This window comes from Diorhabda carinulata, chromosome X, assembly GCF_026250575.1.
Source record: "Diorhabda carinulata isolate Delta chromosome X, icDioCari1.1, whole genome shotgun sequence".
In the NCBI taxonomy this organism is placed as follows: Eukaryota; Metazoa; Arthropoda; class Insecta; order Coleoptera; family Chrysomelidae; genus Diorhabda; species Diorhabda carinulata.
Window position 1 is genome coordinate 30570998 of NC_079472.1, and position 24997 is coordinate 30595994.

At 29.8% G+C, this 24997-nt stretch overlaps 2 protein-coding genes across 2 annotated transcripts; both read right to left on the reverse strand.

Annotated features, from left to right (window-relative positions):
* Nucleotides 1–879: 879 nt before the first annotated feature.
* On the reverse strand, nucleotides 880–4451 carry LOC130900936 (tubulin polyglutamylase ttll6-like). Its single transcript, XM_057811945.1, has 2 exons — nucleotides 4009–4451; nucleotides 880–2727 (listed from the first exon to the last, which is right to left on the reverse strand). The coding sequence occupies exons 1-2, from the start codon at nucleotides 4349–4351 to the stop codon at nucleotides 1148–1150; spliced, it is 1923 nt and encodes a 640-aa protein (XP_057667928.1). The 5' UTR covers nucleotides 4352–4451; the 3' UTR covers nucleotides 880–1147.
* A 4319-nt stretch (nucleotides 4452–8770) lies between these two features.
* Nucleotides 8771–23126, reverse strand: LOC130902459 (uncharacterized). Its single transcript, XM_057814619.1, has 9 exons — nucleotides 22725–23126; nucleotides 22403–22671; nucleotides 21307–21509; nucleotides 20369–20559; nucleotides 20080–20316; nucleotides 19861–20018; nucleotides 9534–10033; nucleotides 9167–9480; nucleotides 8771–9110 (listed from the first exon to the last, which is right to left on the reverse strand). Exons 1-9 carry the CDS (start codon nucleotides 22795–22797, stop codon nucleotides 8806–8808), a joined length of 2250 nt encoding a protein of 749 aa, XP_057670602.1. The 5' UTR covers nucleotides 22798–23126; the 3' UTR covers nucleotides 8771–8805.
* Between the last annotated feature and the right edge of the window lie 1871 nt (nucleotides 23127–24997).

A 24997-nucleotide genomic window follows, 5' to 3' on the forward strand; every position in this document is an offset into this window, starting at 1 on the left:
TCGAATGATGATAATTTTGTTTCCGGAATAAAAGTGATAGATCCATGTTCCATTTATTATCACATATCGACGCAAATTTTCCACGCGTTTCCCAAAATATTGAAGCCGTAACCTTCCCAGCTGACTTCTGCGCCTTCGGACGCTTTAGAGATGGTTCACAGACTGCAATCCACTCGGATGATGATCGTTTTGATTCCAGAGTGAAGTAATGGACCCATGTTTCATCTATTATCACATATCTCCTGCTCCATACTGCTCCGAATCATCAACACGTTCATATTTTTGATCGACTATCAGTAAACACGATACCCACTTTGAAAAAAGCTTTCTCGTGGTCAAATATTCATGCATAATTGTAAAGATAATGCCTTTTGATATCTCCAGGATCTCATAAATCTCATTCAGTTTGAATTTACAATTGAATATAAAAAATTCGTGAACTTTTATGATGTTTTCTGAAGTAATAACCTTAAATGGACGACCAGAACGTTCGGTGTCTGTAGGACCACGTTTTAATTCAGCAAATCAAAAACAAAAGGTTGTTTTCGATAGACCGTATTCCGGATAATATTATTCAAACCTATTACTGAACTTGTACAGTATTTTTTCCATGAAATCCATTGTTTTGAAAATAAAAAAGTAGTTTCACTCGAATGGCTGTCACTTTTTTCTGACCAATCGAAATGTCATGAAATTTGACACATTGTCTTTTGAAAGTTGGTACTTTATAAACGTCATACGGATTTGTGAAATGCCGCGCCATCTGTGTGTCAGTCACACGACTTATTGAGTGATGTTATATATTTTTTTAAAATTCGTAATAAAACGCCACCCTGTATTAATATACTAATTGTAACTTACAAAAATAAGCGAAACATATTGTAAAATATATATTTAATCAGAATTCAAGAAAAAGTAAATTTAAATAATACAAAATCCGAACGGTTATTAAAAAAACGAACCAGGCTGTTTTTAATATATTTTTTTTTTCAATTAAACTCCATAGTGAATAAATGAAAATCCTTTCTATTGAAGTTACATTCACCGACGATTTAAAATATTAAATTTCGAAACACCCGTCACACACAAATGGTACGAAATTTAACAATTATTTCGAAATTTATTGTTCACTCTCCATTTTTCATACCTAAACTCTCCCGATCTGTTTTAGATATTTATCTTTATTAGACCTCCACGGATACAGTTCCTTTTGACTTGCTAGAACCTCACCGGCTCCTTTTTCGGTGATATCTTCCAACATATCACTAATGGCAGGTCCTTTATTCAACTGTTTATTAACAGTTTCACTAGCATGTCGTATTTTATCGAACAACGCGTATTTTCTTTCATCTTGCGGTCTCAATATATTATTTTTTTTCATCGAAAAGTAAATTAATTCCAATATACCTTGACTCCTCACCAGATAATCTCGTTGAGCTAGTTTTTGTAACCGCTCCTTCTCTTCAATTTCCACAATCATCTGAGGATCGAAAGAATTGTTATAATCACTTTTTGTATTTAAAGGAATCGTAGTTTTCACGAAACTCGTCGAAGGTCCTTCCGTTACAGTTTTAGCTTTAGCAGTTATACGTTTCGCCGCTTCTAATTTAGCTTTCAATTGCATCTCGTCTCTTAGAGCGTTTTGAGCTGCTTCTCTAGCTCTACTAGATGCGGTATCGCAATAAATTGAATTCTGTCCTTGATCGAAAAATTTCGCGTACAAATGTTCCGTATTAGTACAAGGATGAACTAATCTAAATCCACCTCTATGCGCCATTTCCAATTTAAAATAATCGGTAAAGTTTTTAATATCATTCGAACTATTATCCTTCGAAGTAATTCCATTCAATAACCTCTCCCTGATTCTTTTTCGATCTTCTCTCATAACTTTACGTTTATCGCAATATTCCAAGTTCATCATAGCGAACATATCGCTTAATAGAGCCTCTTTTACTTCTATATCCAGCTCTGTATCCGTATGGAAACTAGGAGAATGATTCACCTCTAAAACTTGAGGATTCAACCTTTTATCTAAAAGGATATCTATGCCTAATAATTCGCAACAAGCTGGTATTACATCGTGATTGGGAAAACAAGCTGCGTAACTATGTTTGAGAACCGGAAAAGCGCTTATGACTGTCTTTATTATCACGTCATCGATCCTACACCAAATAGCTTCGACGTCGTGTTGTAAACTGTGAAGATAATTGTTGAACCAAGACAATTTCCTTTTACTACCACCTTCAGCATCCTGATTATAAGTCCTGCTGTGTTTATTAACAGCGTAATTAGTTAGATGCATGAAAACATTCGTTATATTAATACCGTTAGGTTCTTTATATCTGCTAGTAGCGAATCTAACCAATCCCTCGTTATAAATATAAATCCTTAAAGGATCACAGGAGGTTATTAAAGTATATACTCTCAAATCGAATTTATAACCATCGATGAGGAACGGTCTCGAAATGTATACTTGACAAATTCCCCTGTCGCACGGTCGTATCTCTTTTAGCGTTTTAGTTATCACAATCCCACGACCTTGACTACCAGCGTCCGGTTTTAAAATGAAAGTTTTGTTTTTCCTAACTCTGCTATAGGTTATAGCTTCGCCCAGATCTGCAGGAAAGCACCAAGTTTTAGGGAAGAAATTGTATTCTCTAGGAAACAATCTTAACATTCTATTGAGGTTTCTGGCTAGTAAATCTTTTCTACATATTTCTAACATCCCTGAAATGAATATTGGTATGAGGAAATTTCATTAACAACTATATTTCAAACGAAAAAATGCTACGAAACTTGGAGAATTAGAGGTTTAATTATTAAGCTCTGCATGCAGGTCTAAAAAAGCTTGATTTGTTGTTTTTTTTTTTTAATCTCAAACCTCGTGTTGAAATGACAACTCCACATAGCTGAAGAAGAAGTTTTAAGAGCCAATTTGTACAACAACTTCGAAGAAGACAAGAAATCCAAAGAGAAAACGTCTATGCCAATAGTTCAAATCCAACTGAGATATTGATGGATCTAAATCCCGACCACTACAGGTCAAAATTTTTGGTTTTAGTTTGATTCCATTCGTTTTGGGGGATATTCCAATGGACACTGCTTTCTGAATTCTGAGTTGAGATTAGGCAAAATCAATATTTTCAGTACATTCTTCCTTTTCAATTATTTCAAATACTTTTCGCATAGTTTCGAGAAATTTTTGGGATCGTTCGTTGTCATGCTGGAAAAAGATTTCTGCCGATGAAACACCTTCAATTTTTATCAATTCTCCAGTAGATCTTCTTTTAAAACATCCCCGAAAGATCATCAAGTCTCCGCCGTGTTTTACAGTCGGGATTACACTATTTTTTAGAACCAAAAATTTCAAACTTCATAAAACTCTCTTCCACTTTTGAAGCGTCCAATTTATATGTTTTTCATCCCTAGATTCATTGATCTAATTTTACTGATCACGTTTTTTTTCCACTAAAACTCCTGGTAGTTACATAATTTTGAAGTTATCGAAGAATTTTCAATTCGATGGTAATTTATGAACTACGAAGACTGATGCATGAGTTCCAAATGATAGTTGCTCGGTTTTAGCTATTTCAAAACTTAAAAGTTTGATTTGCAAAAAGGAAAACAATAAACATGTCTTGGTTCAAACAGTATTAATCGGAATACGTTTTTGCGTCTCAGTGAGACTAAACTACAATCATAAACACCGAAGAAATGATTTACAATTGAGGAATAATGGACAAATCAACGGGGTGGGCAAAAATTTTGACCGGTTTCAAATATTCTTGTCAAGTTACCAAAAACATTTCTTAGAGCTCATCAAATTTATTTTTAAGTATGACCAAGATGGGAATTTCAAACTACTAGATGTTAAAAAATTTAATTATACATAAATTAACAGATCAAGACCTCGAGATTTCGAATTGTAGGATATAAAAAACGATAATGGAAACTTTAATATTTTATTTTAGAAGAGTGTGTTTGAATTTTTAAAAAATTTATATTTACCAGGGAAATGGTTGATTTTTTGAAACCTCTTCATATCCTTACACCTATCAACTGTAATCGACAGATCGGTCCAGTACATGTTCCAATTTTCTCCTTCGAGTACTTCACGATAATTGTATTTCTGAGCGACCCTTCGGATAACGTCGTATCTACAATGAGTCAGACATACCGAAATCGTGCGTTTTCGTTTCTTCTTCGTTTTACCAACCTCTTCCTTTTTCTCTTTCAAAATCGGTTCGATGATCGGTTTCGGTTTTTGTTGACCTTTTTCTTCGCTCGATGACCACTCCGACGAATCGGATTCCGCAATTACGTATAAAGTTGTACTCGATTCGTTCGCCATTACTTTACGTTTTTTATTTAATTATTATTCTTTTTACACATGTTACAAATTTGTATGTGACGTGGGTCACATCCGTTGACATTACAAAAATTTATTAATGTCACCGATCAGCTGCTAAAATGCAAATTCTATTATCAAACAAATGAGATAAACTAAGATATTTCAAGTTATCATTGACAGTTGGTAGAACTGTATAATTATATGATTTCATATTCATTCGATCTAGCAGCTACTAAAACCGGAAATTTCTAGTAATAACGCGCGTGGCGTCACCGCCGCCATTTTGTCATCCTAATCTCCGAACAACGTTTATAAAGTAGTGAATATTCTTAAAGTTATTCAAAAAATTTTTCATTAGTTATCTACAGTATATAAGATGTAAACATTACAGTGAAAGAGATGATTTGTTTTTTATTTCTTGTCATAACCTATAAATGTCAATAAAACGAATAAAATGTTTCGATATCTCGCTTCGTTTTCGAAATATCGATACTTGAAATCACTACCGAACGTTAATTCGAAATAACTTTTTCGATAATTCTGTTTTCTTAAGTAAAATAAGCAGTTAAATATGATAATTATTAAATATAAAAATATCGAGTGTTTTTAAACACAAAACTCCAGTGAAGTTAGGCTATGTTCCTTAAACTTCAAGTATCGATATCTCGAAAACCTTTATACTCCATTTTGAACTTATAATGAGATAAGAAAAAGGAAAAAATTACGAAAAATAAAAATATTTGAAGAATATAATGATCTTAGATCAAACTTTTTCGAAGGAGGTAGAAATTGGGATGAGCTGATTTCTCAAAGCTAAATTGCAAACATCGCAATTATCTTCTGAGCGTAAGATTTCAGATTTTAATAAATCCTTGTAGCCTTCTGCTCGAGATCCTTCCAAGGTTATTGCTGCAAACTCGTACATCAGTTAATATTATATGCTCCCCATAAATGGAGGCAATTTCTATGTTTACAAATCGGTATATCGGTGCTCCTCTAGATACCTACTGGCCGGCTACCATGGGCTTCTTTTCTAGTTGCATCTTAGATGTGATATCCACCATAAAGGAAAGTTGTTTCAACCATTAATCGCTTTCTAATTCATGTTGATTAATACCTATTTCATTTGGGAAAGTATTTATTTCATTCAAACACATAGCAAAACGTTTTAACCCTTTATCTTCGGAAAGCATTATGAAAAAGTTGGTTGGACCACTGAATTCAACAATTGCTTAAACTTGTGATGATAGTTGATGCTATTAGCAAGCTCATAACCTCAACTTTTGATCCTATTAGTTGCTATTGGAACAGTTTTATTCAAATTGATACAATTGTCTTCAAAGCACGGCGTTTGCTATATCTTTTATCTCCAATCGTAGAAAATCCTCTTTTGGATCTTGTGAAGACATAAACCTCAATTATTCCGTGTCTTTGGACGAGATTTTAGCTATTCTATCCGGTAAAAGATGAAGGAAAATCTTTTTCAAGATTTCCGGTTTGTTTTGATATCACCAAACAGTTATTCAGATGCAGATATGAAGCAATCATCGATATATTCACCATTTGTGAATGGTTCTCCTTTTCTAATGATACCAGATTTAAATTATTAGTAGATTGTGTCCAATTAACAACTTGATTACTGGTTTTAACTTGTCGACAAACTTTTAAGTGAAATATCTTTCAAAATCGGTTGAATTTTCAATGTTCTACCTCATTTTTTTCACTTTTTTTGATAATATCTACATCCAAAAAGCCTCAAACGCCTCCATTAGATATATTTGACAATATTTTTCATATTTTAAGTGATTTAATCTTTTTTTTTGTTCTCATTTTTATCATAAAGACATTTGTGAATTATCATTCTTTGTTTTAATTCATACAACTTTTAAGAGACGCTTAATTAAATAGTTTTTTTTCATTTTTCTTATTTTAATTCCATATGAAACTTTTTGCTCATTATTTTTTTTTTGTAAAAAAGTGTTAAACATCATTTTATAGATGGCGCTGAGATAATCTCGAATTTGGTAAATACGAAACAAAAAATTCTAATAACTTTTTAAATAGAAGGGTAGTTGATATCGTAATTTATTACTTTTAAATGAGAAATTGTGAAAAAAAAATCCAATTGGCGGTTGTTTTTAAAACCAATTGTCAATCGCTTGTAGAACTCAGAAACGCCTGCGCGCTCAAACTTTTATAACTTTCTTATTATTTCGAATTTCGCTATGAAACTTTAGGAGATGTTTTTTGAAAGTAAAAGGATTCTAAAAATGTAAAGAAAATTTTTTTTAATAATTATAACCAGTACTAGTCACTCAAAATAGAATCCATCTCGTTTTTTCTTCAACACCAAAAGATTTATATTGTTACTGAAATTATTAATACCGTTAAACTAAAACTGGTTATTCTTAATGATTTAACACCTTTCCTTTAAAGTATGAACGAATAGGCGCAGGAAATTACAACAACGTGTATCATAGCATTAACCTTAATCAAGGTAGACTTGATTTCAATCTGAAATAAATATAAACTATTTTTTTAATCATTATTTCTTATTTACCAAAATGTTGTGGTTACGATTTGTGCTTGTATCTACCTTAGCAATATACAGTTCAGCGTTAACAGGTAAGTCTATAAAATTTGAGGTTATGTAGTACTAAAAGTCAAAAAAATAAGAAATTTGTAAGCTACAATCTAAACAAACAAAATGTAGTTCAGCGACGAATGGAAAAAAATCAAAAATCAAGGCTTGTTAGATGTGAAACGTTTCTTGATTTCGTCGAAAGCGTTTTCTGATTCAATAGTCTACGAAATTTCTTATTTCTAGCTGTATTCTTGCAGGTCCTGATTTTTCTAAACTTTTTGTAATCCAGACTGGTTTTGGTGCAATCGGGAACCGCTTCAAAACCTCAATAAATGGTTCCAATGAAAAGCGACTTTGAAAGGATATGGAAAGGAATTATTCTATTGTACGCGGTTGTATTACAAAACAATGATTATGTAGAACAAATAACATGTTCTGGACCTACCCACGTCTGTTAAAATGGAATATTACATAAAGAAAAAAATTATTTGTTTTGGGAAGATATAGAAGTTGCTCATTATGCAAAGGACCTTGCGAAAACTTGGAGTTGGACATCTAGGAAAGTTCTTAATGAGCCTCAATTGAAACCAATGGAACGTTTTGGCGAAATTTGGAACGAACTTTCCTCCCCACATCTTTAATTTGTCTTGATTCTAATTCTGACATATTTATTAGCTCAATTTTCGAAATTATCTTTTTTTTTGTAGATTTTTGTCTAACTCCAAACAACGGGAAAGGTATTTGTGTGATACTACAAGAATGTTCTTCTATATTTGAAATATCTACAGATTATGACACTCCAATGACTGTTGAAAAACTGGATTTTCTCATAAAATCACAATGCGGTTTCTTCGGTAATAATCCAAAAGTTTGCTGCCCTATAAAGGATATTGAAAGTGAAAATAATCGGGTTAAAAATTGAGTCTCGTCGATAGATAAATTTCAATAAAATTTATTAACAAATCCGATGAAAAACTTGTATAAATTTATTATTTATTTGTTGTCATTAAGCAAAATAAAATAAATTTTTCGAATTTTTATAAACTGATTACCAAAGTGGTCCAATACAATCAATCTGGTCCAATTTCCAAGTACTTCGGGAACCATCTTTGTATTGAGGCGAAATTTCCAAAATTTAGATAATGAAGATGAAGGATTGCCGAAGGGTGTTAGTCAGAAATTCTTAAATTCCATTTCAAGGTATCTTCTAAACGTTTCAGAGACATCAAAACGAAAAATCTAAAAACTATGACAAATGACAGATATGTCATGATTTGGAGGTTATAGTCAAGGTATCTTCTAAGCCTTTCGGAAATATCAACTATGACAAATGACAGATATGTCATGATTTGGAGGTTATAGTCAAGGTATCTTCTAAGCCTTTCGGAGACATCAACTATGACAAATGACAGATATGTCATGATTTGGAGGTTATAGTCAAGGTATCTTCTAAGCCTTTCGGAAATATCAACTATGACAAATGACAGATATGTCATGATTTGGAGGTTATAGTCAAGGTATCTTCTAAGCCTTTCGGAGACATCAACTATGACAAATGACAGATATGTCATGATTTGGAGGTTATAGTCAAGGTATCTTCTAAGCCTTTCGGAGACATCAACTATGACAAATGACAGATATGTCATGATTTGGAGGTTAGGGAAATATTAGAAAGTTGCCGTTCGATAAGCTCGTAAACAAGAACTTGAAGCTTCGAATCAATTCGTAATTATCATTTAAAGATGAACGAACTTTACAAAAAGTTTATCAATCCAAATATGAATTAATATACAAGAAAATCAAAAAGTAGGGTATAAATTCGTTTTTTATTTATTTCGTATCATTTATTACTATTTATATAAAGATATTATCACATTTGATTATAAATCCAGTTTAAATAATAAGGAACGAATGTTTTAACTGACGAAACACTTCCACACAATTCCCTATCAGGACTAAATCCGTAGGAAATTATGCCTATTTGGTAAGTGACGATTTCTGAGTCTTCAACAATTTGGACCATCGCCGGACCTCCTGAATCTCCCCGACAGGAGTCCATGCCTTTTCCCAAACCTACGCATAGTTGACCCGGTGTCAAAATAACACCTTGATTCGTACAATAACCTTGATCAACAACTGGAAGATCAACTTTGTTCAACATTCTGCTAGTACTTTCTGGAAAAGAGTGTTATCACTTTTAATTCGGTAAGTGAAACAAATATATCAATTACCTTTTGCAGAAACATCTTTTTTGGTGAAAATTGTTCCCCATCCAGCAACAGTGACTGTTTCTCTGCCATTTTGATTAAGAACAAAGTTCGTTCTCGGAAGGCAAATAGGTTTAATATAATCTGAAAATTCAACTTCCCTGTCTAATTTTATCAACGCTATGTCGTTCAATAAGCCATTTGTTTTATTAAAATTGTAATGTTTGATTATTTGCGCGGCATTATAAACTTTAATTGCATCTGCGCAAACGCTATTAGGTCCAGCAGTACAATCGGGATCTGTTTTTGTATCATATTCCCCCAAAATAATTCGATACCTTGAATAAAAACGACAATAAACATTCTAAGATTATCAAATTTGTTTACTTACAATTTTAAATTTTGGAATTGTAGAATATCTTCGTCTACGCAATGAGCAGCTGTTAAAACGTGTTTTGAATTTATCAAAGTACCACCACATCCATTTGTCACCCCTTTAGTTCCGATATATTGAATTAACGCCATCCAGGGGTATTCGCCTAAAGCTACACGTGTCCCACCGACTATTTTTTCACTGACACCTTCCGAATTTCTACCACATTTCCTGTTATTACTTTTGGATTTAATCGAGTAGGTTTTTGGATAATCAGATGGTTTCAAAATATAAATATCGTCATTATAATCTTTGTTAACTTCATTGACAATTTCGTTTTCATATCTTGGTCCGTAAAGACTTTTTATTTTCCGATTTTTTTTTATTATTTGCGTTCTTCGCCTTTTTTTGTTCGGACAAAATTTCCCTTCAAACTTTTTGAATGCAATGAGTCTCTTATATCTTTTAGATTCTGTTTGAATATTGTTTACAGTATTAATTTCTTCGTCTGTATTTAACTGGAAGAGTTCTGTTGAAAAAAAATAACTTAATTATGTTACATATTTATAATAAACAATATTTTATGTAATCATTCATACTTTCTGAATTTTCTTTACTTTCTTGCAGTATTTAAAAATTTTTGTAAATCAATATCGTGTTATTTTCAAAGGCTTGATGTTTGATGGTTGAGATCTAATATACTAGAATCTTCAAACTGTGAAATTTGATGCACCACATCTTCAAAACGAACTATTGAACACGCATCCAATTCAATCCAAGTTCAATAATGTTTTTTTTTGTTTTCCTGACACCATGGTTTCAAAAATTGTTGAAAACCAACCCAATCCTCTTGAATAGGAGTTTGATGGTTGAGATCTAATATACTAGAATCTTCAAACTGTGAAATTTGATGCACCACATCTTCAAAACGAACTATTGAACACGCATCCAATTCAATCCAAGTTCAATAATGTTTTTTTTTGTTTTCCTGACACCATGGTTTCAAAAATTGTTGAAAACCAACCCAATCCTCTTGAATAGGAGTTTGATGGTTGAGATCTAATATACTAGAATCTTCAAACTGTGAAATTTGATGCACCACATCTTCAAAACGAACTATTGAACACGCATCCAATTCAATCCAAGTTCAATAATGTTTTTTTTTGTTTTCCTGACACCATGGTTTCAAAAATTGTTGAAAACCAACCCAATCCTCTTGAATAGGAGTTTGATGGTTGAGATCTAATATACTAGAATCTTCAAACTGTGAAATTTGATGCACCACATCTTCAAAACGAACTATTGAACACGCATCCAATTCAATCCAAGTTCAATAATGTTTTTTTTTGTTTTCCTGACACCATGGTTTCAAAAATTGTTGAAAACCAACCCAATCCTCTTGAATAGGAGTTTGATGGTTGAGATCTAATATACTAGAATCTTCAAACTGTGAAATTTGATGCACCACATCTTCAAAACGAACTATTGAACACGCATCCAATTCAATCCAAGTTCAATAATGTTTTTTTTTGTTTTCCTGACACCATGGTTTCAAAAATTGTTGAAAACCAACCCAATCCTCTTGAATAGGAGTTTGATGGTTGAGATCTAATATACTAGAATCTTCAAACTGTGAAATTTGATGCACCATATCTTCAATACGATGTTATCCTGATACCATGAAAGTATTGTCTCAGACTATCTTGTCCTATAATAAGATAAGTTTAGTGGGAAATGTTTTTACTTGATTTTTGTTTCTTTCTACAAACATATAATTGACAAGTATGCTAGTTGAAGTTGTGTTTAAAAACACATTCTATGTACTTATTTTACATGAAAATTTGGGTATTTTGAGTTTTCAACGTAGAGAGCTATGTCATCATCATTAACAGGAAGTTTTGCATCCTTACTATTCAATTTCCAAATTTCATTAGTTTGTGTAAAATCGTTTCAAAAATAAGAAAGAAGAATTCAATGTTAACCGGCTCGTAAAAATGCATCCACGGGATATAAATAAATTTTTCTATAATAAAACTTTTATATTAATATTTAATATCAAAAAAACGTTAATTAGAAAATTCATTTAATGTAATCTGAATTACAACAACTGCTGTAGCTTTAACGATGTATTCGGAAGGTTTTTTATCTTCTATATCAATTTTTTATTGTGCTTATTAAATGCGAAATTTCTTGGAACCGTAAAACTTACTAACCTCATAAGATACATTAAATATGCAATTCATTCTGAATATATTACAATTAAGAATTAAAAGTAGTTACTGAAATATGTAGAATGTTTAATTACTTGATATGAAATGTCATTAGATAAAAAAGAAGATCGAAAAGAATACGAAATATCTAGAAACGTAATTAGATGATATAATTACATAGGAAATGTCATTTTATAAAAAAGAAGATCGAGAAGAATACGAAATGTTTAGAACCTGAATATATTGAAAATTAGATATTGAAATATGTAGAAGATCGAATTACTTGATAGGAAATGTCATTTTATAAAACAGAAGATCGAGAAGAATACGAAATATCTAGGAACGTAATTAGATGATATAATTACTATAGGAAATGTCATTTTATAAAAAAGAAGATCGAGAAGAATACGAAAAAAGAATACGAAATGTCTAGAAACTGTATATATTGAAAATTAGATATTGAAATATGTAGAAGATCGAATTACTTGATAGGAAATGTCATTTTATAAAAAAGAAGATCGAGAAGAATACGAAATGTTTAGAAACTGAATATATTGAAAATTAGATATTGAAATATGTAGAAGATCGAATTACTTGATAGGAAATGTCATTTTATAAAACAGAAGATCGAGAAGAATACGAAATATCTAGGAACGTAATTAGATGATATAATTACTATAGGAAATGTCATTTTATAAAAAAGAAGATCGAGAAGAATACGAAAAAAGAATACGAAATGTCTAGAAACTGTATATATTGAAAATTAGATATTGAAATATGTAGAAGATCGAATTACTTGATAGGTAATGTCATTAGATAAAAAAGAAGATAGAAAACAATACGAAATATCTAGAAACGTAATTAGATGATATAATTACTATAGGAAATATCATTTTATAAAAAAGAAGATCGAGAAGAATACGAAATGTTTAGAAACTGAATATATTGATAATTAGATATTGAAATATGTAGAAGATCGAATTACTTGATAGGAAATGTCATTAGATAAAAAAGAAGATCGAAAAGAATACGAAATATCTAGGAACGTAATTAGATGATATAATTACTATAGGAAATGTCATTTTATAAAAAAGAAGATCGAGAAGAATACGAAAAAAGAATACGAAATGTTTAGAAACTGAATATATTGATAATTAGATATTGAAATATGTAGAAGATCGAATTACTTGATAGGAAATGTCATTTTATAAAAAAGAAGATCGAGAAGAATACGAAATGTTTAGAAACTGAATATATTGATAATTAGATATTGAAATATGTAGAAGATCGAATTACTTGATAGGAAATGTCATTAGATAAAAAAGAAGATCGAAAAGAATACGAAATATCTAGGAACGTAATTAGATGATATAATTACTATAGGAAATGTCATTTTATAAAAAAGAAGATCGAGAAGAATACGAAAAAAGAATACGAAATGTTTAGAAACTGAATATATTGATAATTAGATATTGAAATATGTAGAAGATCGAATTACTTGATAGGAAATGTCATTTTATAAAAAAGAAGATCGAGAAGAATACGAAATGTTTAGAAACTGAATATATTGAAAATTAGATATTGAAATATGTAGAAGATCGAATTACTTGATAGGAAATGTCATTAGATAAAAAAGAAGATCGAAAAGAATACGAAATATCTAGGAACGTAATTAGATGATATAATTACTATAGGAAATGTCATTTTATAAAAAAGAAGATCGAGAAGAATACGAAAAAAGAATACGAAATGTTTAGAAACTGAATATATTGATAATTAGATATTGAAATATGTAGAAGATCGAATTACTTGATAGGAAATGTCATTTTATAAAAAAGAAGATCGAGAAGAATACGAAATGTTTAGAAACTGAATATATTGAAAATTAGATATTGAAATATGTAGAAGATCGAATTACTTGATAGGAAATGTCATTAGATAAAAAAGAAGATCGAAAACAATACGAAATATCTAGAAACGTAATTAGATGATATAATTACTATAGGAAATGTCATTTTATAAAAAAGAAGATCGAGAAGAATACGAAAAAAGAATACGAAATGTTTAGAAACTGAATATATTGATAATTAGATATTGAAATATGTAGAAGATCGAATTACTTGATAGGAAATGTCATTTTATAAAAAAGAAGATCGAGAAGAATACGAAATGTTTAGAAACTGAATATATTGATAATTAGATATTGAAATATGTAGAAGATCGAATTACTTGATAGGAAATGTCATTAGATAAAAAAGAAGATAGAAAACAATACGAAATATCTAGAAACGTAATTAGATGATATAATTACTATAGGAAATGTCATTTTATAAAAAAGAAGATCGAGAAGAATACGAAAAAAGAATACGAAATGTTTAGAAACTGAATATATTGATAATTAGATATTGAAATATGTAGAAGATCGAATTACTTGATAGGAAATGTCATTTTATAAAAAAGAAGATCGAGAAGAATACGAAATGTTTAGAAACTGAATATATTGATAATTAGATATTGAAATATGTAGAAGATCGAATTACTTGATAGGAAATGTCATTAGATAAAAAAGAAGATCGAAAAGAATACGAAATATCTAGGAACGTAATTAGATGATATAATTACTATAGGAAATGTCATTTTATAAAAAAGAAGATCGAGAAGAATACGAAAAAAGAATACGAAATGTTTAGAAACTGAATATATTGATAATTAGATATTGAAATATGTAGAAGATCGAATTACTTGATAGGAAATGTCATTTTATAAAAAAGAAGATCGAGAAGAATACGAAATGTTTAGAAACTGAATATATTGAAAATTAGATATTGAAATATGTAGAAGATCGAATTACTTGATAGGAAATGTCATTAGATAAAAAAGAAGATCGAAAAGAATACGAAATATCTAGGAACGTAATTAGATGATATAATTACTATAGGAAATGTCATTTTATAAAAAAGAAGATCGAGAAGAATACGAAAAAAGAATACGAAATGTTTAGAAACTGAATATATTGATAATTAGATATTGAAATATGTAGAAGATCGAATTACTTGATAGGAAATGTCATTTTATAAAAAAGAAGATCGAGAAGAATACGAAATGTTTAGAAACTGAATATATTGAAAATTAGATATTGAAATATGTAGAAGATCGAATTACTTGATAGGAAATGTCATTAGATAAAAAAGAAGATCGAAAAGAATACGAAATATCTAGGAACGTAATTAGATGATATAATTACTATAGGAAATGTCATTTTATAAAAAAGAAGATCGAGAAGAATACGAAAAAAGAATACGAAATGTTTAGAAACTGAATATATTGATAATTAGATATTGAAATATGTAGAAGATCGAATTACTTGATAGGAAATGTCATTTTATAAAAAAGAAGATCGAGAAGAATACGAAATGTTTAGAAACTGAATATATTGATAATTAGATATTGAAATATGTAGAAGATCGAATTACTTGATAGGAAATGTCATTAGATAAAAAAGAAGATCGAAAAGAATACGAAATATCTAGGAACGTAATTAGATGATATAATTACTATAGGAAATGTCATTTTATAAAAAAGAAGATCGAGAAGAATACGAAAAAAGAATACGAAATGTTTAGAAACTGAATATATTGATAATTAGATATTGAAATATGTAGAAGATCGAATTACTTGATAGGAAATGTCATTTTATAAAAAAGAAGATCGAGAAGAATACGAAATGTTTAGAAACTGAATATATTGAAAATTAGATATTGAAATATGTAGAAGATCGAATTACTTGATAGGAAATGTCATTAGATAAAAAAGAAGATCGAAAAGAATACGAAATATCTAGGAACGTAATTAGATGATATAATTACTATAGGAAATGTCATTTTATAAAAAAGAAGATCGAGAAGAATATGAAAAAAGAATACGAAATGTTTAGAAACTGAATATATTGATAATTAGATATTGAAATATGTAGAAGATCGAATTACTTGATAGGAAATGTCATTTTATAAAAAAGAAGATCGAGAAGAATACGAAATGTTTAGAAACTGAATATATTGAAAATTAGATATTGAAATATGTAGAAGATCGAATTACTTGATAGGAAATGTCATTAGATAAAAAAGAAGATCGAAAACAATACGAAATATCTAGGAACGTAATTAGATGATATAATTACTATAGGAAATGTCATTTTATAAAAAAGAAGATCGAGAAGAATACGAAAAAAGAATACGAAATGTTTAGAAACTGAATATATTGATAATTAGATATTGAAATATGTAGAAGATCGAATTACTTGATAGGAAATGTCATTTTATAAAAAAGAAGATCGAGAAGAATACGAAATGTTTAGAAACTGAATATATTGATAATTAGATATTGAAATATGTAGAAGATCGAATTACTTGATAGGAAATGTCATTAGATAAAAAAGAAGATAGAAAACAATACGAAATATCTAGAAACGTAATTAGATGATATAATTACTATAGGAAATGTCATTTTATAAAAAAGAAGATCGAGAAGAATACGAAAAAAGAATACGAAATGTTTAGAAACTGAATATATTGATAATTAGATATTGAAATATGTAGAAGATCGAATTACTTGATAGGAAATGTCATTTTATAAAAAAGAAGATCGAGAAGAATACGAAATGTTTAGAAACTGAATATATTGATAATTAGATATTGAAATATGTAGAAGATCGAATTACTTGATAGGAAATGTCATTAGATAAAAAAGAAGATCGAAAAGAATACGAAATATCTAGGAACGTAATTAGATGATATAATTACTATAGGAAATGTCATTTTATAAAAAAGAAGATCGAGAAGAATACGAAAAAAGAATACGAAATGTTTAGAAACTGAATATATTGATAATTAGATATTGAAATATGTAGAAGATCGAATTACTTGATAGGAAATGTCATTTTATAAAAAAGAAGATCGAGAAGAATACGAAATGTTTAGAAACTGAATATATTGTAAATTAGATATTGAAATATGTAGAAGATCGAATTACTTGATAGGAAATGTCATTAGATAAAAAAGAAGATCGAAAAGAATACGAAATATCTAGGAACGTAATTAGATGATATAATTACTATAGGAAATGTCATTTTATAAAAAAGAAGATCGAGAAGAATACGAAAAAAGAATACGAAATGTTTAGAAACTGAATATATTGATAATTAGATATTGAAATATGTAGAAGATCGAATTACTTGATAGGAAATGTCATTTTATAAAAAAGAATATCGAGAAGAATACGAAATGTTTAGAAACTGAATATATTGAAAATTAGATATTGAAATATGTAGAAGATCGAATTACTTGATAGGAAATGTCATTAGATAAAAAAGAAGATCGAAAAGAATACGAAATATCTAGGAACGTAATTAGATGATATAATTACTATAGGAAATGTCATTTTATAAAAAAGAAGATCGAGAAGAATACGAAAAAAGAATACGAAATGTTTAGAAACTGAATATATTGATAATTAGATATTGAAATATGTAGAAGATCGAATTACTTGATAGGAAATGTCATTTTATAAAAAAGAAGATCGAGAAGAATACGAAATGTTTAGAAACTGAATATATTGAAAATTAGATATTGAAATATGTAGAAGATCGAATTACTTGATAGGAAATGTCATTAGATAAAAAAGAAGATCGAAAAGAATACGAAATATCTAGGAACGTAATTAGATGATATAATTACTATAGGAAATGTCATTTTATAAAAAAGAAGATCGAGAAGAATACGAAAAAAGAATACGAAATGTTTAGAAACTGAATATATTGATAATTAGATATTGAAATATGTAGAAGATCGAATTACTTGATAGGAAATGTCATTTTATAAAAAAGAAGATCGAGAAGAATACGAAATGTTTAGAAACTGAATATATTGAAAATTAGATATTGAAATACGTAGAAGATCGAATTACTTGATAGGAAATGTCATTAGATAAAAAAGAAGATAGAAAACAATACGAAATATCTAGAAACGTAATTAGATGATATAATTACTATAGGAAATGTCATTTTATAAAAAAGAAGATCGAGAAGAATACGAAAAAAGAATACGAAATGTTTAGAAACTGAATATATTGATAATTAGATATTGAAATATGTAGAAGATCGAATTACTTGATAGGAAATGTCATTTTATAAAAAAGAAGATCGAGAAGAATACGAAATGTTTAGAAACTGAATATATTGAAAATTAGATATTGAAATATGTAGAAGATCGAATTACTTGATAGGAAATGTCATTAGATAAAAAAGAAGATCGAAAAGAATACGAAATATCTAGGAACGTAATTAGATGATATAATTACTATAGGAAATGTCATTTTATAAAAAAGAAGATCGAGAAGAATACGAAAAAAGAATACGAAATGTTTAGAAACTGAATATATTGATAATTAGATATTGAAATATGTAGAAGATCGAATTACTTGATAGGAAATGTCATTTTATAAAAAAGAAGATCGAGAAGAATACGAAATGTTTAGAAACTGAATATATTGAAAATTAGATATTGAAATATGTAGAAGATCGAATTACTTGATAGGAAATGTCATTAGATAAAAAAGAAGATCGAAAAGAATACGAAATGTTTAGAAACTGAATATATTGATAATTAGATATTGAAATATGTAGAAGATCGAATTACTTGATAGGAAATGTCATTTTATAAAAAAGAAGATCGAGAAGAATACGAAATGTTTAGAAACTGAATATATTGAAAATTAGATATTGAAATATGTAGAAGATCGAATTACTTGATAGGAAATGTCATTAGATAAAAAAGAAGATAGAAAACAATACGAAATATCTAGAAACGTAATTAGATGATATAATTACTATAGGAAATGTCATTTTATAAAAAAGAAGATCGAGAAGAATACGAAAAAAGAATACGAAATGTTTAGAAACTGAATATATTGATAATTAGATATTGAAATATGTAGAAGATCGAATTACTTGATAGGAAATGTCATTAGATAAAAAAGAAGATCGAAAAGAATACGAAATATCTAGGAACGTAATTAGATGATATAATTACTATAGGAAATGTCATTTTATAAAAAAGAAGATAAAGAAGAATACGAAATGTCTAGAAACAGAATATAATAAAAACAAGAAAGAAAATTAGATATTGAAATATGTAAAATGATAAAATACTAATACTATTAGATAAAAAAGAATAAGATAAAGTTAGAAGAATCGAATTATATTAACAAAAAAAAAATACTTACCACCTTCGATAATCGATAAGATACCTAACATTAAACATGTTTCGATATATTTCATTTCCAATTAAATAAAAAATAATTATCAAATAAAAGATAATATCGTATGTGGTGGTGCAAGTTAACTGCCTTTTGTTTATAATTCGCTCCACTTTATATAATATTTCATATAAAATTTAGTGACGTCACGACGTATTTCCACTTATTAACTTATATTTTTGAACGGCATTTAATATGATAAGTCATCTTAAAAAATATGCGATAGATATCCGTGGGTGATTACCCGTATAACGTTTCCGTAAATCTCATTTCCGATATACATATTCGGTTGAATTATCCGATTATTCGTCCCAATTCAATACTGTGTACTACATATGTACGAGGGTTGTTTGAAAAGCTTCCGACCTCGCTTTTTTAACAAGTAAATATTGATAACAACTCTTATCATTTATTCGGATTAATCTTTTGCTTTTCTTTAAACTGCTATGATTTATTTTTTATATCTATTATACTTTTATTTGTATTTTTTCATCTTTTATCGATAGAATCGTCTTCTAATCATTTTCCTATGACTTTCTCTAGCTTTTCACCCTTTAGCTCGACTTTCAGCTTTCCGAATAAAAAATAGTGAAAAGGATTCAGATCAGGGCTACATGGTGGTGTATAGAAGCCATGGAGCTGAATCTTGAAACTGCAATTGTTGAGAATAATGTACACAGAACACTGTAAACTTCTTCTAGTCAAGTTTTTGACTAATGTTGATGTTCACCAATAAAAAACAGTTTTAAATAATCATTTATTATAATAAAATCTAACATTTGTTTATCACATTCAATTGATTAAACTAATTTTCAATCTTCAACATGTCTATGTATCCAGGATAAGAAACTTGAGACTTTTGTATAGACACCTGGTAATCCTTGTATACCACATGTTACATCACCGAAAGAAACGATTCCTTCTTGATACCATTGACGTGGATTGCTCGCCCTTCTAGCCATTAAAGGTCCCCCGCTATCCCCTAAAACAAAAACGTAATAGTTTTAAAAATCTAGTTTTTATTTAAAAAAAAAATTTAATACCAGAGCAAGAATCTCGTTCAGCGTCTCCTCCAGCACAAATTTGTGAATCTAACAGAGTCTCCCCCGTAGATCTAAAAGCGTTATTACATTTTTCATTATCATTTAATGGAACTTCCACTTTTAATAAATAATTAGAATTAGTCCGATTTTCTGTTAAACCCCAACCGGCTGTTGTGAGATAATCCCCGATAAAAGAAAATTCGTTTGGTTCCGGGAGACATATTGGACGTATAAAATCTAAAAATTAAAGAAACAACAATCAATTACATCGATTTATTTAGATATTAACCTGTGTACGTGATTTGTTGATTCAATTTTATTAGAGCTATATCGTTTGCGCTGGTTTTATCATCTGGATCGTAATCCTCGTGGAAAATACTAGTTTCCACATCTACTACAACTGGAGGATTGTTACAATTTCCATGTTTGTCACAATCGATTTCGGTTTTTACGTTGTGCTCACCAAGCTTCACATAAGAACTAAAACAAAACGTTTTTACTTACGTAAATCAGATGTTATCTTAACCTAACATTTTAATTTTATAATTTTGAATAATTATCTTCCTTGACGCAGAGTTTTTTTCACTAAAAATCGTCTAGAAAACACGTAAAAAACCAAAAATATATTTAAACATTTTCTATAATCTCATCGGCAACCTTAAGTAAACATTTTAAAGTTTTGCCTTTTCGTTTCTGCCTTCTCCAGGGGAAAAAATGATTGAAGAATCTCTTGTATAAATCTGGTGACTGGCATTCTGGTTTTTGCTAACTTTTTAGAACCAAGATATGGTGGAAAATCTTTCTTAACATCACCAACATCCTCTAGGTGGTTCCATCAATACAAATATAAAAATTTTTATTCCGGATTTTTGCTTTGTGACGTTTTGATCACGTTGGTGCCTACCAAAGTTATAAATCTTTCTAAATTCTTTGTTTTCTTGGTATCAACAATCGTTTACACACATTTCATCTGTCATTAATGACATTCGTAGTCTATAACATCAGTTTTGAAACTTGGGAGACTAGTTTTGATTTGGCTATTCATATAACAACTAAGTACTTATCTTTCGCAAGTTTTGTAGGCTCTACAAGTCTAAAACTGACCATTTGATCTGTGGTAAAAAGAAGGTTTAAAGCAGCTGTGGAAGTTATAGATATTAATAGGAAATTTCGTCTACATGTCATGAAAGATCTGATTGAACATTGAACAAATAATAATTTACTTACAGTTTCCCTACTAATTTTAATATATCTCCAGTGACGCAATGTGCAGCTGTCAAAATATACCTGGAGTTGATGAGAGTACCTCCGCAAGGCCATAGCAAATTACCGAATTTATCTGTGTAACCAAGAAGAGCCATCCAAGGAAATTCTTTCAATTTCGTTTCTGTTCCTCCAATAATGAATCTTGCAATACCAGTATCAGATTTCTGGGAAAAAAGTGAAAAACTTCTTATTAAACTATTAATAATATTAACATTGACAATCACTGAATCAATTAGTTTTTTCCCACCCCTTAATTTAGATTTTGATTCAACTTTATTTTCATTTTTCCCGTTTTTCAACTTGTTGTTTAGAAAAAAACTTCCCAATTTTTTTTAACCGCAACCCTGTACGATATTTATAACATTTTCTTAATATTTATAATTTCCTGTGTCCACAGAGTCTCTTTTTGTTAATTTTTTGGTAAATTTTTGAAAATATTCGAAGCAAATTCAAATTTAATTCATGAAATGAATGAATTCTTATCCTAACATCATTCATTTACACCCTCGACTTTAAGCGATCAAAAATATTCAGTCGGAGCAAGATCAGGTCTATATGGTGGATGATCAATTTCTGTAAACAACCCCGTCACTTATTTAAGCAAATCCGGTTCGTTGAATGAGTTAATTTCTCTGGGTGAATCGTTTCATCACATTTACTGATCAATACAAAACTTATATCTTCAGGAGTTGTAGTTTAATGGATGCTCCTTTCGTAATTATACGGTTCTACCCATTTTTAAACTTAGAATAATTATTGTAAAAACGAAAATAATTCAAAAATTATGAACCACAGGACGTTCCGGCGTGTCGCAGGGCTAATTAGGACTAAACTACAATCATAAACATAATATTAAACAAATCAGGTTTAAACTTGTAGAATTTACCAACGAAATATAAAGATGCGCTCGTATAAATTAATATAAAGAAGAAATTATTTTAAAAACAAATAAATTGACAATAAGAAGAGATTTATTGTATCCAGAACTAATAGAAAAGAATGTGGTATAAAAAAATCATTTTTGATATTCTGATTTACATAAAAAATACTTTTTTACCTGTATTCCGCAGGTCTTCCAATCAGGAATTGCCGAGTTTCTCAGAAAATTTTGACTAATAGTTGACGAAGATCTTCCTGATGGTATTGGGAGGAAATCGACATCTTCACCACAGCAAACAAAGGGAGTAGAATCATAACCGCATTGTGACTTTCGTATAAAAGCGAGTTGTGAAAGATTTCTATTTCTAATAGCTTTTATAAAGTGTTTACAATCGAAAACGGAAATGCAAATCGCCGAAACACCGTTCGGAGTTTCACATGATTGTTCTAAATAAAAATAATGATTAATATTTTTAAATATAAATAAAAAAATAACTTACGACATTTGACCGATGAACTTATGGTTAAAATAATCAGAGACACGTTGAAAAAAATAAAACCTTTTCCGTGCATTATCACTATTTGTACTGTCGCTTGAAATTTACAATTTATAAATCCCAAATCATTCTTGGGATATCCACAATATTGAGGTTATGCGGGAAAAGAAAAATTCCAATATTAATCATTTACATTTTCAACACGACGAATTAATAAAATGCTACTTGTACAATAAGAATTGTTTATTGATCTGACAAGGTTGAATGGTAAGGTCATTATATACAGGTGGTTGTTAGAAAATATCAATTAAAGAAAGTGCTGCAGAAATTTTTAGAAATAATTATTTTTATACACGACAAATTGAATCGTTGTTTATCTAAACATCCGATGGGCTGTAAAAAAAACGACGAATGGATATACAAAAAATGTTTTATTACCGAAAAATAAGATAAAATACTTAGATATTTGTCATATCTATGCAATACCTTCTCGATAAAATAAAGCTGCCAAATTGTGACGGTTTTTCTGAACTCCACGTCAGTTTAGCAACGCCGCTTTCTAAGCAACTAGTTCACAATATGAATCTGCTTTGGTTGTTGTTCCAGATTGCTTTAAATTTACAGAAAGATACCAAGCTTGCGATTGGTGAACATTCGGAGGATTTGTCTGTATTCGTGTGATTTTTGTTTCATTTCGAATCTGTTGTACGAATTAAAAGAAATTCCATGGAAAGAACAGCCCGTACAAAGAAAGCAAAGGTCAAAAAAAGCACCAAAAAACTGATGGCTACAATATTTTGGGACTTGGAGAGTAAATTTTTGCTTTTTTTGGCATCGTAAATTTGAACAAGTATTCTTAGGATCCTACCAGAGATGTATGTCAAGCGTTTTGTACAATATGATGAGCGTTGCATCGGATGAGGTTCTTTTACTATGATCCCACGTCCAAAAGAGATTCCATAGAAAGAACAGCGCGTACAAAGAAAGCAAAGGTCAAAAAAAGCACCAAAAAACTGATGGCTACAATATTTTGGGACTTGGAGAGTAAATTTTTGCTTTTTTTGGCATCGTAAATTTGAACAAGTATTCTTAGGATCCTACCAGAGATGTATGTCAAGCGTTTTGTACAATATGATGAGCGTTGCATCGGATGAGGTTCTTTTACTATGATCCCACGTCCAAAAGAGATTCCATAGAAATAACAGCGCGTACAAAGAAAGCAAAGGTCAAAAAAAGCACCAAAAAACTGATGGCTACAATATTTTGGGACTTGGAGAGTAAATTTTTGCTTTTTTTGGCATCGTAAATTTGAACAAGTATTCTTAGGATCCTACCAGAGTTGTATGTCAAGCGTTTTGTACAATATGATGAGCGTTGCATCGGATGAGGTTCTTTTACTATGATCCCACGTCCAAAAGAGATTCCATAGAAAGAACAGCGCGTACAAAGAAAGCAAAGGTCAAAAAAAGCACCAAAAAACTGATGGCTACAATATTTTGGGACTTGGAGAGTAAATTTTTGCTTTTTTTTGGCATCGTAAATTTGAACAAGTATTCTTAGGATCCTACCAAAGTTGTATGTCAAGCGTTTTGTACAATATGATGAGCGTTGCATCGGATGAGGTTCTTTTACTATGATCCCACGTCCAAAAGAGATTCCATAGAAAGAACAGTCCGTACAAAGTAAGCGAAGGTCAAAAAAGCTCCAAAAAACTGATGGCTACAATATTTTGGGACTTGGAGAGTAAATTTTTGCTTTTTTTGGCATCGTAAATTTGAACAAGTATTCTTAGGATCCTACCAGAGTTGTATGTCAAGCGTTTTGTACAATATGATGAGCGTTGCATCGGATGAGGTTCTTTTACTATGATCCCACGTCCAAAAGAGATTCCATAGAAAGAACAGTCCGTACAAAGTAAGCGAAGGTCAAAAAAGCTCCAAAAAACTGATGGCTAGAATATTTCGAGACTTGAAGAGTAAATTTTTGCTTTTTTTGGCATCGTAAATTTGAACAAGTATTCTTAGGATCCTACCAGAGTTGTATGTCAAGCGTTTTGTACAATATGATGAGCGTTGCATCGGATGAGGTTCTTTTACTATGATCCCACGTCCAAAAGAGATTCCATAGAAAGAACAGTCCGTACAAAGTAAGCGAAGGTCAAAAAAGCTCCAAAAAACTGATGGCTACAATATTTTGGGACTTGGAGAGTAAATTTTTGCTTTTTTTGGCATCGTAAATTTGAACAAGTATTCTTAGGATCCTACCAGAGTTGTATG

Bases quoted from the DNA above. Each gene is read 5' to 3' on its own strand.
- LOC130900936 (XM_057811945.1), bottom strand. From the start codon at position 4,351: ATGGCGAACGAATCGAGTACAACTTTATACGTAATTGCGGAATCCGAT. The intron at 2,728-4,008 runs GTAAATATAAAT...TATTCATTTCAG, and splicing joins AAAAATCAACCATTTCCCTG to GGATGTTAGAAATATGTAGA.
- LOC130902459 (XM_057814619.1), bottom strand. From the start codon at position 22,797: ATGCACGGAAAAGGTTTTATTTTTTTCAACGTGTCTCTGATTATTTTA. The intron at 20,560-21,306 runs GTAAGTAAATTA...GTTTTGTTTTAG, and splicing joins TTAAAATTAGTAGGGAAACT to TTCTTATGTGAAGCTTGGTG. The intron at 20,317-20,368 runs GTTAATATCTAA...TTTAATTTTTAG, and splicing joins TCAACAAATCACGTACACAG to ATTTTATACGTCCAATATGT.